This window comes from Semicossyphus pulcher, unplaced genomic scaffold, assembly GCF_022749685.1.
Source record: "Semicossyphus pulcher isolate SPU_LCO1_2020_fin unplaced genomic scaffold, fSemPul1.0.p SCAF_8, whole genome shotgun sequence".
In the NCBI taxonomy this organism is placed as follows: domain Eukaryota; kingdom Metazoa; phylum Chordata; class Actinopteri; order Labriformes; family Labridae; genus Semicossyphus; species Semicossyphus pulcher.
The window spans coordinates 5,424,899-5,444,066 of record NW_027211759.1 but is presented as its reverse complement, the minus strand read 5'-3'; the positions used below and the strand labels follow the sequence as shown (position 1 = coordinate 5,444,066).

The 19,168-nt window shown below is 41.1% G+C and overlaps 1 protein-coding gene across 6 annotated transcripts in view; it reads left to right on the top strand.

The window, feature by feature from the left end:
* Positions 1-2,890: 2,890 nt before the first annotated feature.
* The window catches only part of kif21a (kinesin family member 21A), a 70,257-nt gene continuing 53,979 nt past the window's right edge, over positions 2,891-19,168 (top strand). For all 6 annotated transcript variants that reach the window (XM_069685650.1, XM_069685648.1, XM_069685649.1 and 3 more), the window contains exon 1: positions 2,891-3,217. In XM_069685650.1, the coding sequence (XP_069541751.1) occupies positions 3,174-3,217 (44 nt within the window). In that variant the 5' untranslated portion in view covers positions 2,891-3,173. The remainder of the gene's footprint in view (positions 3,218-19,168) is intronic.

The following is a 19,168-nucleotide window of genomic DNA, read 5'->3' as shown; positions in this document are numbered from 1 at the left end:
GCATTCATTAGCAGAGTTTAAGGGGTCAGTTTATTTGAAATGAATTGTTATTAACTTAATTAATTTGCTGACGAAATGTCGGAAAGTTGTGGAAAGCCCAGGAGAAATTTCCGCAGCTTAAAGTGATGCATTCAAATGATGCTTCTTCCATCCAAAATCTAGTGAGATATTCAGACTACTCAGCTTACTGACAAAGTGAAACTAAATCTGCATATTTGGCAAGCTGGAACAAGCAAATCTACATACTTGTCATTGTCATTTCATCTTAGAAAAAAAGCCCAGATTTTCCGTTCTACCATTACCTCCAGAAACCTTCTGGGGTTTTTGTTATTATTTTTCGTCTGGGTTTTTTAGTTTCCAATCTCTGACATTTCAGCCACCACTCCAGTGCAGACTGGTATACAGATTTTTGTTTTGTAACATTGAAAGCTTTTCTTTTCCAGCATTAATGTTTCGTTTACTTATGACGAACATTTCATCCTCAGACCTTGTATTCAATGATAGTTTTCTCAGTCAGTTGTTGAATGTATTAATATACCAGGACAAATACGACTAACATCCTTGTATATTTTTATTGAAATGATCTATGTTTAGTATCCTAAATGTTATAGAGGCTAATAATTTGCTGTCAATCTCAATCTAATCTCCAATTTTGAAAATAAACATTTGATCACAAAAACCTTGTTGTGAACAGTTTCCTTCTGGAGAAATTGTCCAAATGAATGAACGGTCCACGGTGGCTTCAGTTCATAAGAGTGGTAGTTTTCAGTGTGAACTTAACAGCTATAGATGGAGATACAGTAAATTCTTCATTAAGTAACAATCTGATAGATAACCCATGTTTTTTCTGACCACATTGGGAGTCTGATACACACATTACAGGTTTGCAGTAAATGGGGAATAGACTCGGGGTTTCTTTCTGTATCGTGGATCTGAGTGAAGTGAAGCAGTTTCTCTTTCTCTCTGTAAAGAAGCCAGATCACTCTCTTTGGCGTGGCTTCACTTGAATGTGCACTGACGCCTGTCTAGTCTTTAGTGAGCCTGTAGCTTGCCAGGCCTTCCTGCCCCGGTAACTTGATAAGCTTGTAACGGGACTCCTGCATTCATGGTATCATTAGCTTCATCAGGAAGTGGGAGGGTTAAAGGCTTCAACACACAAAACACTAAATATGTAGCCTTAACTTGGCTTTGCTTCGTTGTTTTTTTTTGCTGTGGCAAAGAATATCAATAATACACATTTGTTCGACTGTGTGTAAAGTGCAGTGGCTAATTTCAGTTAAATCGAGTTATTTCAGAGTAAACAGAGATATCTTTGTTAGCACTTATGAAAGTCCAGTATTCATGTTAAATGATGTTTACTACATGTTTCATGTGAACTTTTAACCTGCCTGGTTTTCAGGTGGCTAGGTCCTCTGACAGGCTACATCATCGTCTAACCTTTAACTGCCTTAAATTCAAGCAAATTCAATCAATCAAATTGTATTTGTATAGCGCCAAATCATAACCAAAGTTTTCTCAAGACACTTTGCAAAAAGAGCAGGTCCAGACCGCATTTTGTTATTTTATTCAGAGAGAGACCCAACTTGAATCCACCATGAGCCGCACTTAGCAACATTTGGCAGCGGTGGCAGGAAAACTTCCTTCTAACAGGCAGAAACCTCCAGCAGAACCAGACTCACATTGAACGGCCATCTGCTTTGACTGGATGGGCTGAAAAATGGGATAGAGGGAGATGCAGGATAGAGACAGGCTAACAGAGCAACAACAACAACAACAACAACAACAACAACATATGTTCTTGTTCCATCATCAACAACAACAACAAAAATGCATTTATGTTCCCTGTTCATGATGTAAAGTATTGACCCATCACCCATCACCAATTCTGCTCCCACAGTGTCATGTTGGCTTATGGCCACAGGGTGGCAGTAAAAGTTCACTTATATGAGAAACTAGTGACTTTGCAGCGCTGATTGCTTAATGGATTTCACAAACATGCAGGTGTTTCATATGTATTTCATGAGCTCAGAATCCGGGACACTTTTAAAGTTTCACAGTTTACTATAGCAAATCAATGTTTGTTTTTATCTTCCAGTAATTATAATGATTTTGAGTACCTACTTCATAATACATTAAAATGATGTTTATCTTGACCCCTTTGCTTTTAAAGGCAGTAAAGAACAACAGGCTTAATGTACCTTATCATTAAGTACCACATTTTCTTATTGACAAAACATAAACACTGAGAGCTATTTTTCCTTTTTCGTCACCAAAAAAAATCACTGAAAAAGTACTTGCAGAAAAAGAAAGAAACCATAAGGAAAAAGTAGTTACTTATTTACAGGGAGGAAAGAAAAACATGCTAAAAGCTTAATTAAAAAATACAAACAAGAATAAAGAACAAATAATTGTAAATAATACAAAATACTTAATATACAAACTCTTCCAGGCTCGATGTTACTTTTGATAGAACAATTTTTTTTTTGATTAAGACACTATTGAGTTATTGTAAGTTATAACTGCTGGATATGTATGTGGAATTTATTTGAAAGTATTGTGAAATTTGGCATATCGTGTCACTTGTTGCATCTTGTTGATTGTTAATCTAAGTCAGCTTTAAATATTTACAAAACAAAGTGTTTTTCAACACAAAAATATGCAACCTTGTCATGACGTCACCTCGCAGCTAACTTCCCTGTTGAGGGCGTGGCTTGCTGACGCATTGCGGCTCCCTCCCCGGTGCGTGAACGTATCAGAGAGCCACGGCGGCGCGTGTATGTACTTTTTTAAATGTGTGTTTATGTGTGCACGCGCGTGGCAATGGCTCACCTACCAGCAGCACCAGCAGCAGTGGTAGTGAGTCTGCATGTGGGCTCGAGCCAGCGGAGCTGAAGCATCCCGGCCGTACTGCGCAGAGATGCGGCGCACATAGACGCGACATGCGGACAGGACCGCCTCACCTCCTCGCTTATATCATGGTTCCAACACCGTTAAGATAATTTTTTATGTTTGTTTTGAAATGGCGGCGCTGAAGTCGTGGTGAGCAGCTCCGTTGCTCGGTCAGCTCGCCTGCCTGGGAGACTGTGCGCACTTTTATCTCCCTCTTTTGCCGGGGCAAGCAGCCAATACAGATCATTTTTGTTGCTTTTCTATCGACTGCTAAGAAAGGAATCATGACGACGGGGCAGGATGAAAGCACAGTCCGTGTGGCACTGAGGTAAGTCACTAAAATGTCTTTTAATTTTGCAAATGCGTGGCTGTGTCTTAATTGCCCGGTGCCACCTGTCAGTCGGCGCCGCGGGCCTAGCAAACACCTGCAGACTAACAGCAGCATCTGCTGATCCATATAAACACTGGTTCTATAAATTATCAGCCTCATTTCATTTAAAGCCCGGTGACCCAGTTCCAGCCGGGTACCTCTGGATGCTGCTGCCGGCTTTTCAAAACAGATTTTCGGTCTTTTTGTGGCTCACAGTCGCTGGGATTTGCAATTTTTAGGTGTGTGATGCTCTGTGTTTTTGCTGTGGCTTGACAGTAGCAAAAGCATCACACCCATTTCACAGGTGCACACACATGGGCAGTCTTCTGCAGCACACTGGCCATGCATGAAGAGGGATGATATCATCTTTTGTGACGGAGAAAGAAAGAAAGAAAAGAGGGGTGCGGTGGAGGCGATCAGTTAGGTGTCTCAGAAAGCCTGGCCTCTCCTTAAAGCCTCTGGCAGATAGACAGTTAATCGATGAAAGGAGGGCTTCACTGACAACCAGGTTTCAAGCAAAGCACAGCAGACCGTTCAGTGCAGCAGCTCCTTAAAGACTGACAAGTCTGCTCTTTGTTTGCAGACATCCAGTCACAGCTCCAGTGATTCAAACCCTCTGTTACCATCTATTCAGACCTGTTTGCCTTTGCAGAAAAGAGACGGAATCCGGCTTCCTTTTCCTCCTAAGTGCATACACTAGATGTGCTTTTGTGCTGAAGTAGGCCGCTCCCACCCAGCTGGTGAGATGGCACAGTGACAGTGGCATAATGGGAGACCAGCTTCCCTCTGTACCTCTCATTTAGAGACCCTCTAATCGTTATGAAATGGTAGATAATGGCTGTATTGTTGCGTCCATCTAGTCTCTTTATCCATCTTTTCCGTGCTTGTGTTTGCTGATTTGTGCCCGACACTGGCCCTCATGTGCACTTGTTCATAAAAGTGCATATTCATTGTGTGTGCGTGGAGCTTGTTTTTGTCCAGAGCTTCCTGATCTAATTTCCCATTTGGATGTGCGGAAAATCCACATTTCAGTGCTGTTTTTAAAAGATTAGTGATGCAGCTGTTCGAGCTTTTGTTTTTTGATGTGGTGGTTGTTTTTATACTCATATGTTGCATCAGATCACAGTGGGTGTGATGTGATTTTCCAACACGGTTTGGCTTTTAAGAAAGATGCTGTATTTTGATATTGGACGAAGTCAGAGATTCAGGATGCCCTATGTTAATTGGGGCCTAAATAAGCCTTTGGCTGTATCCGTATCAGTAATGGCATACATGTTGTCCGATCATAGTGGATGTGATGTCATTTTTAGATGGTGTTGTTTGATAGAAAATGCTTAAAGTAATAAAAAAGTTTTTCATAAATAAATGTCTGTTAATTCACATCGCTGAATGAGGTAACACAATGGTGATTCAGCCTATGGCCCACTGATAAAAGCCTTTGCATTTGCAGTATATAGTGTTGTTATGGACTGGGTGTCTGGTGCAACATTTATGGCAAAAATCAGAAGCAGCGCCCAGTTAGTGACGCGTTTTCCATCAGCCAGCAGTGGTTGGTCTGCCAGAGAGGGTAGGCGGAGCTAAGCGGCTGCTTTTCCGCTCTCTGCAAGTGTTGCGAGTAAACAGTAATCTACTATGGCTGAACAAACAAAGAAAAGATGGATGACTACAGATACAACTTCAACAATAAGTGAAAATCCAAAGAAAAAGAAACAAACTCGACGCTCAGATGAAGCAAACAGTCTGAAAAGGAAAGCGACCGTCAGCCAGGAAAATCAAGAGTTACAACCATAACAAAAGAAGCGTCCTCCCAAACACCATTTATCACCAAAGGTGCCGCCAAAGAGTACGAAACTGAAAGCTTCGAGATTAGACCTTTTATTAGCATACATGTTGTCCAATATGCACTTTAGGAATAGGATACATTTTATTTTTTTATATCATTGTGCAGAAAAGTGGTTGGTCAGTTGCCTGTCTAGGAGACTGTGTGCACTTTTATCTCAGTTTTTGACAGAGCAAATGGCTATTACAAATAATTATTTGTTGATTAGATTAGTTATTAGTTATGCAACTTTAATGTGAGCTTTTGTTTTATTTCTATAGTTTTGTTTAATCCAAAGAAATGTTGCTTCCAACCGTAGTGGATGTGAAGTCATTTTAAGTTTTGTTGTGAAGGAAAATGCTGAAATAGAGGGAAATATAATCTGAAAATGCTGGTCTGTCCAGAGATGCACAATATATTTTGGGGTGGTCCAATGTGCATCTTAGGATAACTGTCATCTTTTGTATACATTATAATCCAGAAAGAGATGCTCAAGTAAATAAGAAATGGAGAAATGAAATGCTGTGACAAGGAACAAGCATGGACGAGACTCAAAAAACGTGTTATAACTCATCTTTGTAAGACAATGTGAGGCTGTAATTCGTGCCATTGTTGGTCTGGCCTGCATCCTAGAATAATAATTGTATCACAATAAAACAAGACCACAGACTTAAGCTTCAAAACTGACCATAGAGCTGAAGTACCAGCTGTGTCTCATGACTCGTATAAGCAACATAACTGACATTCAAAGCAGTTTCCTCACCGAATTCTGATGCAGAAAATGTAAATGCTAAACAATTTAAGGCCTCTATCCAAAACCAAAACACATGGTTGTCCAAACTTGGTCCAAAATGACTTGCACTTTCTAAATGAGTCAGCCTGAAAGTGTGCCAAACTGCCGCTGAAGTGTGGACAGCATTCATCCAGTAAGAGGTGGATGTTTTATGTTGCGGTTTCAGGAACTTAAATTAAAGATCTCTGATTTTATAATGCTACATTTAACTCTGTCTTGTGTTAAACCATTTAATTTTCTAAAACACACCCTAAAAAGCACCGTTTATCTCTCGTACTAAAACATTTTTAGACAATTTAAAGCTGTAAACTTCTCCTAATAATCTACAATTTAGAGGCTTTCAGGATAGAATAATGATACCTGTTAAACCAGTGTTGTAATTAGTAGCATGTGGTTTGCACATTGCCGCGTCTCCCTCGTATGACACTAAGCCTGAGTGGCATGTTGTAACTGCTACCAACTGGCAAAATAGTTTGTCAGGACTGTTGTTGACAGGTCTCACCGTGCACGTGCTCATCCAGCTCAAATGGGGTGTGACTGTTGATTCTCTCAGCTGCTTCAAATCCAAATACACCAAGCTAGCTTGGATGTATTTGGGCAGCTTACTCCTCGCTCTGCGGGAGGAGCAGCGTGTCAGCCTGAAATGTAAATGTGATGGGAAAAGTGTTGAGCATATTAAAAATTAGCCGTTTAAAGCCCAGGAAAACCTAACTCCACAACAGCCTTCAAACTATGTAGGCTATTTATAGAGGGTTTATTATGCTGTTTCTCATTTTAAGACATATATGTATATATATATATATAGCGTTACAATGTTGGATGTCCAGACTAAACGTGGGTGAAGTTTCACAACCTGTGAGGAAAAGTATGTTGGTGTAATCCCCAGGCTTCTCAGCTCAGTTTTTTCTACACGATGCACTTAGTGACATCACAAAGTGCAGCATCAGCAGGCTTCGGAGAGCCTGCCAATCAAAAGAAAGTGGGCTTGTAGGGGCGGGGTTTCTTAAAGGGACAGAGCTGACTGAGTCCTTTCAGGCAAAGGCTGTATGAGGGCCTGCCTGCCTAACTTGCACTCACCTGACCTAGTTAATTTAGTCACGTGTAGAAGCAGGTGTGGTGTTGAATGAAGCTACAATGGTCAGGTGCACTGTACTATCGAGCAACGTCTGACATGACAACTTACATTTAGAGAAGACAAAAAAAATTCCAGTCACATGTCAGGTTGTCGCGTCTACTGCTCCGCGTCGTTGCAGTTTGTGCGCACCTTATGACGCAGCACTATGTCGTGACACGTGACACCCCTCATACACCAGTGTGACTTTTTTTGAATTATGCTAAGCTACTCCACAGGTATCACAGAGTGAAATATGAAGCTTTATAAGCATGATTGTTAGCATCTAAATAGTATTAGAAATTAGGTTCAATCCAAAATTGAAATATTATAATTTAAGTTTGTTAGCTTTTCTGATATTGTGTTTGAAGTAGTGTGGTTATGCTTAAGCATTTATTACAGAAACCTACCAATTAGCTCAACAAACCAATTACAAGAGTACGTCACACTTAAGCTTTTCAGCTGTTTACACCCAACATTAGCTTCGTTCTTGGGCCAAGTATCGAGAGCTGAGGATCTTGTGTTTCAACCGAGGTTGTCTATTTTTTCATTTTGGGCTGTTGATCTATTTTTGCCTGTAGGTGTTGAGCTATGTTGGGCTGTTTAGCTTTGTCATTATATGGCAATCACTAACACTACAAACTATTTTTAAGCATTGCAGTCGTAGCTTTAAGAATATTAGCATCACAGCTAACCTTGCAGGTGTATGCTAGCTACGATACGGATAGCAAAACATTTGAAATGAATAACTTTCAGATGGTAGTCCTTTCTCATCTGATTTTGCCTCAGACAGATCAATCAAACTGATCAGAGCTGCACAGTGCTGATTGTAGCATGTGCCATTTTAAGGGGGGTGTCAATCAAAATGCAATTGGCCACGCCCACATAGTCTTGAGAAAAGGCCGGGAAAGGGCAAAGATTAGCTGTTTTTGATCTTGTTTTTGTTACATTTATAAATGTTCATATTCACACAGATTTTTTAACTTAATGAGACTCTTTACTTTGATATTATATAAGCATGTTTACTATTCACATATTTGCAGAGGCTTTAAGCCACAATGCAGATTGCATACTTCCTAGTACAGGGTCACTTAAGCGCTTCTCTTGAGGTTGTTTAATCGGTTTAGGACCCCAGCTTATCTCAACAGAGGCCGTCCTGTTCTTACGAATGTCTGCAAAGGAAAACACAGCTCAAAACATTTGCCTTAACGTTCATTTGAGTCCATAGTTTATGTATTTACTCATGCAAAGAAAAGACGGGCCTTGAGAAATACTCACACAGTACATGCGTCCTTCCTTGCTGCAGTTTAAATACTGTAGCCGTCTTATTTGCACAGTGCAAGGCGTCACAATAGTTTGTCTTAAGTGGTCGGTGTACTTTGTGGGGAAGGGCTCAGGTGGAATTGAGGACTTGCTGAACCTGCCTGCTGGGGCGATTACTTCCCTACAACAAACATAACACAGCTATCATTTATTTTGTCAGACAAGCAGCGCGGATCAAAGCGAGAAGGAGGGACTTGGACTGTGTTTATGTGCTGTAACAACTTTGTGTGCTGTAGTTTAGCTGCTGTTGCCAAGCTCATTAACCACTCAAAACAAGGAGTAGGCAAAGAAAATCAAAAGACGTGTTACATCCTGAAAATTCACTGTTTGTTTATGTTTCCCCCGTAAGAATTCCTGATGCTCAGCTGAAGGACGAAACAATGACGGTAATGAAATGAAAAGGCCCCTAAACCTCTTAAGGCTTAAGTTAATGTAATGACACGGAGGCATGCAGCGACTGGTATAAGTGGCTAAGTCTAAGCCTCATGAGCCAACTGTAGAGGCAGGGTTAACTGTGGGAGAAAAATCTTGTTAAATTGAGCTGCATGATTAAGCAGATATCTACCATTACTTAATGACCAGACTGGGCCGGGCTTTAACTCGCATGACGAGAGGCAGTAGCTGACAATGGCCGTGGGGGTTTACTGTGCAAACAGAGAAGAAGGGGCCTCTTGAATGAGAAGGTACGTGAGGTACAGAATGACATGGGGAAATAGAGAGCTCATCCAAAAATGTGAAGAAATTATGTATTTTAAACAGGCCCTATTTTGAGTCTTAAATAATAATTAACAGTTTTTATTTAACCAGAGACAGCCCTATAGGGAAAGAGCACAATTATGTCCCGCCCACACCAGAGGGGAAAACAATTTATGGCTCTACATTAACTTTGCATTACGTGAAGGTGCCTCCTGTTTGATAGCAAACAACAGATACATTCCCAGAAGTTGGGGTGAGGTGGGAAGCACTCCACAAGTCTTTAGGAGGACTAAGCAGTCGGTACCAGCTACAAGAAAGGGAAAACTACAGGATCCTGACACTCGGTAATACATGACCTGTTTTTTTTAACGCCATGACAGTTTTTAAATAATAGCTTTTCCTGGTAATTCGATCAAGTAGGCCTGTTGTAAATATCAAAGTATTTCACCTCTGGCCTTTCCGTTGAATAGTTTCTCCGTGAACAGCAAAGCAACGAGAAGGGATACTGTCATAGAGCGTCAATTATGAGTTCTTTATTTTACTTTTTCCCTCTCTAGTTGGCATGGGATGTTATTAATAATTAATTAACATGATGTCATCTTGGGTTGCACAGTGGTACACTAGTTAGTGCTGTTGCCTCATAGCTAGAAGGTTCCTAGTAGAGGTGGGACAAAGAAATAGATGAAGGTAAAAAGTGTTTTCTTGCCACCGTTGCTAAGTGCTTATTGGTGGATTAAATTGGATCTCTATCATATAACAAAGAGAGCCTGCACCTTTCTCCTTACTTACGTGTCATATGGTAAGTTTTGTTTAGATTTGGCACTATATAAAAAATTGATTAATTGATAGGTAGCTTTTTAGTTGCATCTTGTGGTGCAGACTGTTCTCCCCCTCAGTGGTCGTGGGCGCAGAGTATGATGCTCTGCGATTTGTCTCAACTTACGTTCTCTCTTCTGCCAAGTAACCCTGGTTAGCATGCACAGCAACAGTTTATAAGGGTTGAGTATAAAGGTAGAGACAGGGACCCATAACATCCCAAAAACACAACAAATCATACAAGGAGCAGGGGGTAGAAAAAAGCATCCCAAAAGGAAGCAGTCTAATAAAAACTGCAGGTTCTGTCCGGACATCCTAAAGCTGAACCATGTTTGTTTTCTTATCAAAGTGCAGCACCAGGACACTTCTCTGGGCAGAAAGTACTCTTGCATTGGGCCGGCCCAGTAGAGGACTGGCAGAGAACCAGTGGGAGCTCAGATGAGTGACGTTGGTTACCCATGGCATCACTATGCAAACACAAAAGCCCCGACGGGTCTAAAGCCTCTCCAGACCTCGTGCTTTGTTCACATCCACTGAGCCAAGCCGGTCTGTCAGGAGCAGCCACTGACCCATGCTCCTGTGAATCTGAGTGTGTAAGAGTGTGTGGGTCTCTGTTTCCACACAATATAGTTTAACACTTTCACACTGGGAGCTGTGATGGGTTCTTCTTTGGATCATGCTACAACCTTTCACCAAGTTTCATGACAGTCAGGGTTGTAGTTCTTTGGCACTCCTGTTGATGAACAGACAGACAAACAACCTGAAAACATGTCACCTTGGCGGAGGAAATCAGAGGGAATAATGGTTTACTTTTACTCTTACCGTTCATTTAGTTCATGCCCCCCGATACCTGTAGTTAGCCAGTGGTCTTCTCCTAACGCTGCCGACGAGTGATAAAAAAGGTGACGTCGGAAGCAAGATGGCGGCGCTCACTGGAGTTGTGGCAGAGCCCGTCTGATAGTGTGTGCAACAGCGTCCGAGGCCGTCCCGTTGTGCTAACCCTCCGAGCGATATCAAAAATAACATGCAGCAATAAACTGCAGTATGGAAAAATGATTTCAGACAAAATGCAGATCTTAAAAAAAAAATGTATGTTCTTGAATAATTTTTACGTGTGTAAGGAAATATCGAAACAATTGAGTATTGGGGCATTATGTTTGCGATACTATATCGTTTCTCTAACGCACTTCAGCTTTTAAATGAATAGTTTACATGAATTAGGAATTATGTTGGATGTTACTTGAACTGTTATAGATCCCACTCTTTGCTTACATTTTATTGCATAAACTTTTTTTTCTGAGTCAGATTTAATTGACTGTATCTGAATATATTGGATCGTCTTGTATTATGATATATATCGTATTGTCAGATTCTTGTCTTGTTGACAGCCCTGTCTTCTAATTACCGAGAGATCACTGTATTTTATTGCTGCCCTCCCTAGACGTTGAGGAGCTTCTCACATGGGCTGAATGATTTTTAAAAAAATATCTAATTGCATTTATTTTGACTTAAATTGCCAATTTTTGGCCACGAGATCTCATAGTGCGAAGAACAAAACCACACGAGACTAAGAGTTATAGGGAAAGGCATGTTGTGTATCAACATGCCGCAAAAATACACTCGCGACCAAAGCCAACGCTAACAGAGAGCAACATAAACATCAGTGCAAAACTAACTTACATATTTATGGACGCACACACGATAAAAAGATCACTGATGTCTCCGTAGTAGGTGCAGAAAACAAGTCCGGGCATGTCTCCCTCACTGCCCTGTTTCGGCTGAGTCGTGCTGCGTTCAGGAGCGCTCAGAGACGCGAGTGATCAGACATGTTTTTGCACATATTTTTAAAGATCGATCTCGGGATTTATTAATCGATATTGGGTCATTCAAATGAGAATCGATTCGAATCAGAAAAATCAATTTTTTTTAAACCCAGCCCTAATTTCAATATAATTTGGGAATTATAAGTTTGACATCATTTTCATTGAAAAACATTAAATTGATTATTGTGTGATTTGTTTGCATGGATCTGTTCCAAACAAAGATATTCGATACTTACGTTTGTGTATAATGTGTAGTTCAGAACATCTCTGCAGCACAACATTTAAATTAAATTTGACACACATTTTAAATATTGCACCTCCTGTAATTTGAAAATTGCAGTAGGCCATATTACAATACCGCTAAAATTTCAATCAATCGCTCATTCAATGTTGCTCTTTGTGCTACTGAATGAAGTGGAAACTTCAGATATATCTTCACTTTAAAGACCGAAGGAATAAACTCAAGAAGCCTCACTTTTCCATATCGAACGTATGATTTTAATGCACATGTTAAAATTCTACAATACCCTACCTGGAAAAGAACAGCCAAGCAGGTACCTTGAGGCCATGATCAAAAGTATTTCTGTGTAAAATCTGGTGATGGAAGGGAATCAGTCGCAATATTCATTGTTTAAAAATGTGAAAAATAAGTAACCAACTGCAGGAACCAGTGTTCAAGGTTGTTTTATGGACTAAAAACCTTCCAAACCCTGTATATTTATAACAATACAACTGTAAAGGGGGGTTAGACTTGACAACTCTGCTCCAGGTATCGCCCCACCTTGTTGTCAATAAAGTGGATTTTCCTGCGTTTGATTCCTCCACACTGCCCCCGGGGAGTCTGCTCTTTGTTTCTTTGTCTGCAGCGATGATGACTGTTGGCTCCGACCTTTTGTTGTTTCCATCGAGCTGTGCTTCCTCGTGCTATGATCCACCAGCTTTTATTAGAGGAAGAGCCTGAGGGGAGCTCGCATCGTGCTGCAGTGCTGCTCCACACATGCCACATGTCTTTTTAAGTGTTAGCCAAAGTGTTAAAGTGTTAGCCAAGTTACCCGGTCTGCAGCTATGAATAACACCTACTTTGCCCGCAGCAGTAGTTGAAGGAGGAGTGTATGTTTCTAACAAGGGAGCCGGAGCTCCGCTTTGAATAGATTCGGCTCATTAAAGTGTAAGATAAACTCACACTCAGTGTTTTATGGCACTATAAGGAGCGCACTCAAGCTGCCAGGCCATATTATAGACAATATTTTTTTATAGTGCTGCCATTAGAGTTTTGATAGATGTGTGTGCGCTCTCTGCATCTGTAATCAAGCCTTTAGGTTAACAGTAAAGTTAGGTGTAAACTGTGTGTAGGATCCATTATAAAAGTGTTTGTATGCTCAAAAGATTGACATGGCATGCTCAAATATAAAACTGTGTGCACACAATGCTACCTTTATACAACACAGTCCATCGGGATCTGTGCGCACATAGATGCACCTCTTCTTCCGCCTTCTTCATGCCCACATTCAACCGTGATTTGCTAAAAGTAAAACTCCTCCTGAATATTGATGCACAATAATAAGTTCACTTATCAATGCTTTTTTTACAGTGAATCATAGCATGAGGATATGCAGAAATACATTTTTGTAACATAAAAGTTAAGGTGCTTGAAAGTCGAGGTTAGAAAAAATGGCAAGACGCTGCTGCGTTCACGTCGTCCTCTTACAGTGAGCGTGCAACCATCATGCAGAATTAGGCCAGAAGATGATGTCAGTATTTATTTTTCGTTAATAAGGGGCTGCACGGTGCAGTGGTTAGCGCTGTTGCCTCACAGCTAGAAGGTCACCGGTTTAAAGCCCCACAGTCCAAAGATGCTTGTAAGGTTAATTGGTGACTCTAAATTGCCCATAGGTGTGGGTGTGAGTGCGAAAGGTTGTCTGTCTCTATGTGTCAGCCCTGTGATTGACTGGCGACCAGTCCAGGGTGTACCCCGCCCTTCGCCCACTGACAGCTGGGATGGGCTCCAGCCCCCCGCGACCCTGAACAGGATAAGCGGTATAGATAATGGATGGATGGATCATTAATAAGTGGTCTCCCCAACCCTGTGATATTTTCTGAAGGTTGAAGTCTGATATCTGAACACAAGCTTTTCTTATATGTTGTGTCTTAATTACAGATGTCAAGCATGACTGCAGCTTTTCAAATAGAAAGATTTCTGATTTGTGTTTAAGTAAATTATCGATTTGTTTTTGAATAAATTGAATTTATTTGATTTGATAGGGACGATGCAATTTAAACTAGTTCCAGTACAGAGCACAAAACTAATGTGTTTCACAGAGAGTTTATAGCTTTCACTTATTGTCAACTCTTAGTTTGGCCTTTACATAAATGATGTAATACAAAATAAAGCAGTCAGTATCATAAACATTAACACGAAACATTGAGTTTAAAAACATTACCTGGATTTCTGGTTTTCTTTTACACACTAAATAATTTATCACAGAAATAACGAATGAAATGAATAATGAAAAAAGTCATTCTTGAAGCCCTAAAAACATTTAATAACAAAGAGAAAGTTCTGTAGCCTTCTCTACAGACTTCTCTCTGCAGTAAGGAGCATCCCAATGATCAGATATGCAGATTATCTTTAGTAACTGTCATGGTGGCAGAGCGGCTTGTGACACAGTAATTTGAGTGAAGCCCTGAAACATTTCCAGTGTTTCGCCGTCATGACCCTCTTTCTAGACAGAAGGCTCTTCCATTCCAAGACGACACTAAGCATAGCCTACACTTAAACTAAACTGGCCCTAAAATAGACTCCGGTCCGGCCGCAGCAATGCTCAAAGACCTCAGTTATCTATATCACGACCTCAGGAGTCAGCGCATTTCTGCCAGACGCATCTGCACCGCTGCAGAGAGCCTTCAACTGTGGAGCCGCGCCGCACGCACCACATGTGGACACGTTTATGACCAGGAGTGGATTTCCTCCACCCTCCTCCCTCCTCCTCCTCCCCCATTGTGAAGCACTTAAGAAACAAGCTGGTCATGCAGAATAAATTGGATGTAATTATGGAGTAGCTTACACGTCTGCCACACCCTTGCAAATATGTCGATCTTTCAGCTGCTGCCTTTTTGTTTTTCCTCTTCCTTTTGTGATTTTCTTCCTCCTTTGCTTCAGTTTGTGTCGTCGGCCTCCCCCCCCCCCCCCCGCACAGCTCTGTCCAGTTAAGGGCTCGGCTAAAACGGATGCAGTCTAAATGTGAATCTGGTGCCGCAAATAGGATGTGGATGTAACCTAACTTCCATCATCAAACTGCCAGCAGATTGTCAGGAATAGGCCTCAGACGGTCACAAATAGCTCTGTTTGCACAGTGAGCTGCCACCTTTTTATTTATGTCAGGAGGCTGTCTCTGCACTTCATCAGTAGGGATGATATTTGCTATGTCTGTCCATTTTAAATGTGATATCTCGGGCTATATCTATCATTGTAAATTTGTATTTAAGCCAGTTGTATTAATGTCCTGATGGAGCTGCTATAATAAAGACCTGTTCACCAATGTAACATCTATTCAATGGTCGCTGTAGGGCAGCAGCCAATGTATATTGTAATGATTGTTATATATATGTTATAGTTAGAAATAATGGTATAAAAACACCAATTTCAGTTTAATTTGACATTTTAAATTGCCTGTTTATGGTACAATCAACATAAGACACCTAAATATATTTAATATTTTTGCTTGAAAAATTATTTCTCTTTTCACAAAGACTGATTTCTTTTGGTTTTTATTGATGAACTTATTATTTCAACTCTGATCTTCGAGACCACTGACTTCATTTTTGATTAAATGAGAAGAAAAATTGGCATATTTCAAATCATGTGTCGATATGACAAATAATTTATTCGTTGTTTTAAGGGTGGGGGTGTTACGGCTGTATGTGTTCCCTGCACTGTTTGTCCCGTTTGTCCCGTCTGTTGTGTTCTCCCAGCTCCTCCCTGCTGATGGCAGAATGAGGTTCACCTGGTCTTGGGTGCTTAAAAGCCCCAGACATGGCATCTGAAGAGAGAGGCTTCTGGAGTGGGACTTTGTGTTGTTGTGTTCTAGTTGAAGGTTTTAACTTTGTGGCTTTCACTTTGGACTGTTAAGTTGAATTTCACAGTTCATGTTTAAAAGAGAAATATGTCAAGTTCTTCCTGTAGCACTACAGTGTTATATTAATGTTCAAAGCCAATATAACTCCATCTTTAGAGAGCTAATGATGAGGACAAGCTAATCATCTTATATGGTCGAGTCTGCATCATGCACAAGTCCAACTATTCAAATGCTTGTTGACGTGCTCCGGTGATAAGCATGGTCTGCTTTGCAAATCCTGCGGGCGGTCCTTTTCTGTGCAGCGTTGAGGGTGAAATTCTCGCAGACTTTACAAGTTTTTGGACAATGGTGTCGCTGCCATTATCACGTTCACTGATTTGCTCACCCCTCAGGAACTTGGCAGCGGAAAACGCGCAGTGACATAATCAACTAATAATCGACTAAAGACAGTTAAATTCGTTGGCAACTAATTTTGTCATCAATTTGTGCTGACAATGTTGAATAATTGTTTTTTTGATGTATTAAAGACTGCAATAATAACCAGATGAAAAGAAAATAGAAATACTGACTGTCATTGAAAGACAACATTTCAGGGTGTATCTGTGTGCGGGCGCTTGAACAATACGTCGGATACGTCTCGCACATTTCGTTCAGTTTTCAGAAACCTTCCTGTGTCGGACGGTTTTGCACCTCACATGCAGGCGTGGATTAAAAAGGTTTAAACTGAAGGCAGCATATGTAAAAGAACCGTCACCACCTGCTGGCATCATGCAGCAGCTGTCTGAATCTGCATATTCATGAGCTGTGTGTAACTGGAGTTTTCCTGCAGGTGTGAGCGCTCAGCGTGGGCGTCGTTTTTTATTAAACGTTTCAGTGTTGATTGGCCACCTACTGGGAGATAATGTAGGAAAAAGGAGAATCATATTTATCTGACGGAGATGCAAATGGTTAACTGTGGAGCCGGAATGACTTCCACTCGACCTCGCCTGCTGTTTGCCTAACCCATTATCTGCTATCTGGCTGCCTTGAAAGCTGCAGATGGCGGCTGGCTGATGTGTCCCTCATCAGCCCGCACACACACACACACATAAAAACACACACCCTGTCCACATATCCAGGGTTAGCTTTTGTGTCGCTGGCCGGTGGTTGACACAGAGATGGGACTCCTGTGTCAACAGCACATGGTTGAATGACACTGCAGTCCAGGCCTGACTGTGATACTGACGGTGAAGAGGAATTCAGGAGGGAGTTCCATAAATGACACCAAATCGTTTCAATATTTCTCTTGGCCTCTTCTCTTCTCTGTTGATAGTATTATTTAGGTGTATAGACTCGGGCTGCATGATTATGATCAAGATGATAATCACGATTATTTATGAGTTTTCGGGACATTTTCTTCTTGTACTTTCACATTTAAATAAACAAAGCAACGCCTCCAGTTCCGTTTTGTGCTGCATTCAAGCTCATGTACAAATTTTGCATCAAACTAAGACTTAAAAATAGGCTCTTTACCTGAATTTGGTGCGTCTTCTGGAGGCAATGCATTGGTGATTTCAGTGCGTCTGTGGGAGTTGGATGGACAGGGTGTCTTGCTGTACAGCGTCACTGTTGTGGATGGACAAGGATGGGGTGTAGTGACATTATTACCCTTGGCCTTCACTCATCATGCTGCACTTTGTGCTGTTTTTTCAGCTGCTTGAACAAGTTAGTTTTGTTGCTTGGCAGCGCAGACACAGATTTAATGCACTTTTGCATCTTATTTCTTCTTGCTTAAAGTTGAGGTGAAATGAAAAATGTCATTTTAATCCTTTTAGGTCACATCCCCGGTAATATTGTGCATCTATTTGACAATATAGGCCAAAAAAAAATACAGAAAATCCATTTCTTCATATTCTTATATCAAAATCAGATCATTTTTTCTTTCGGTAAAACTCAATTTCACGCGTGCTTACGTAAGTTAGCACCAAACAATTTCAACCAATCAATCTGCAACATTTAGCCGCAGAGCACCAAGAACGCTCGGTCAGTTAGCTAGCTACTGTGCTGTGGAGAACGTCTGTCTACGCCCACTTCTCAACGATCAAATCAAATCCCTCTGATGATATGTCCCGCCTGCACGTCCTGTTTCACTCGGAAATACGTCACGATACGGAAGATAGATACTCTCGAAATGCCCTTTCAGCTTGACTTTAACATCACTTAAACCGGAAATGCCTCCGAGCAACCGATAACGAGCCGTTGTGGGGGACCAGTGTTTCGGTTTAACGAGTGAGTCGCTCTCTTCCTGTTTTGGCGTCACGATACACGTTCGCACAAACAACACTTCAAAGACGTAACAGAGCTGGTGATGAAAAACAACAGAGAGGCATTCATGAGGACAGCTGCATATTCTCTGCTGTAACTACGACAACCACAGACGCATGATAAAGAATGGTTTTGCAGTAATGATTTTGACAGCTATAACTATAATATGCTAAAGAATTAGTGGTTTATTGTTTATTTATTTATTTTTTAGATTATTTATTTAGATGACAGGAAATGTGTGAAAGAGAGAGTGGGGTTGAGATTAATCAAAGGACAGAGGTCGAAGTCGAACCAGCGGCCGATGCCTCGAGGACTGTGCCTCCGTATATGGGGCTAAACCAGCATCCTGCAATGATTGTTTTTGTCTGCACCCAACAAACGTGTATCCTCATTCACTCGATAAATAATGCACATAGCCATCTTGAAGTCATCCATTGTTTTTCTCACTGCGGTGGTGCTTTTTTGCCGTCGCCATGTTGGTTTCCTGCAGCCAGAAGTGACCATATTTGGATGAGAGGCTGATGCTGGAGAGGAGCCACACAGTCTACACAGTCTATGCCCTTTCGCTAATTAAATAGCTTGTGAATTTTAACCATCATGTTTTCCACAGGAACAGGAATTAGAACCGCCGTGGTTTATGTATCAGACCTGAAAGAGAGCTTAAGGAGCGTAGCCGACTCACTGCTGACTCGCCCGAGTGGCGTGCGGACGACACAAATCTGGATTTATAAATACATAAGAGTTTATTTGTTGTGCAAGATGATTCAGGTTTAATTAAACACCTCTCGTATTAGGTGTAACAAGTGCGTGTGTGTTTGGGTGAGTGTTTCCACTCCTGAAAAGGATGCATCATTCATAGCACGCTGAGGTGTCCACAAATATAGTGACCCAAAAAAAAAAGAGAGAGGCTTTAGAAATACTGCTGTACCTTCAGATTTCAGTGATGTGGAAGCTCTGACCTACTGTCTTTTCTTTCACTGTGTTTGGATCCAACTCTCATTTTCAGTCAGATCTCTTGTGACAGGTGTGAACAGGTGATTTAAATGTAAGGTGAGTGAAGATTTTAGTTCATGGCCCTCCAAATCATCTGCAGACAAAATGTATTGTGTCTCTGTCGACCTTAAAGTGAATCCAGGCTCATGTGTAGT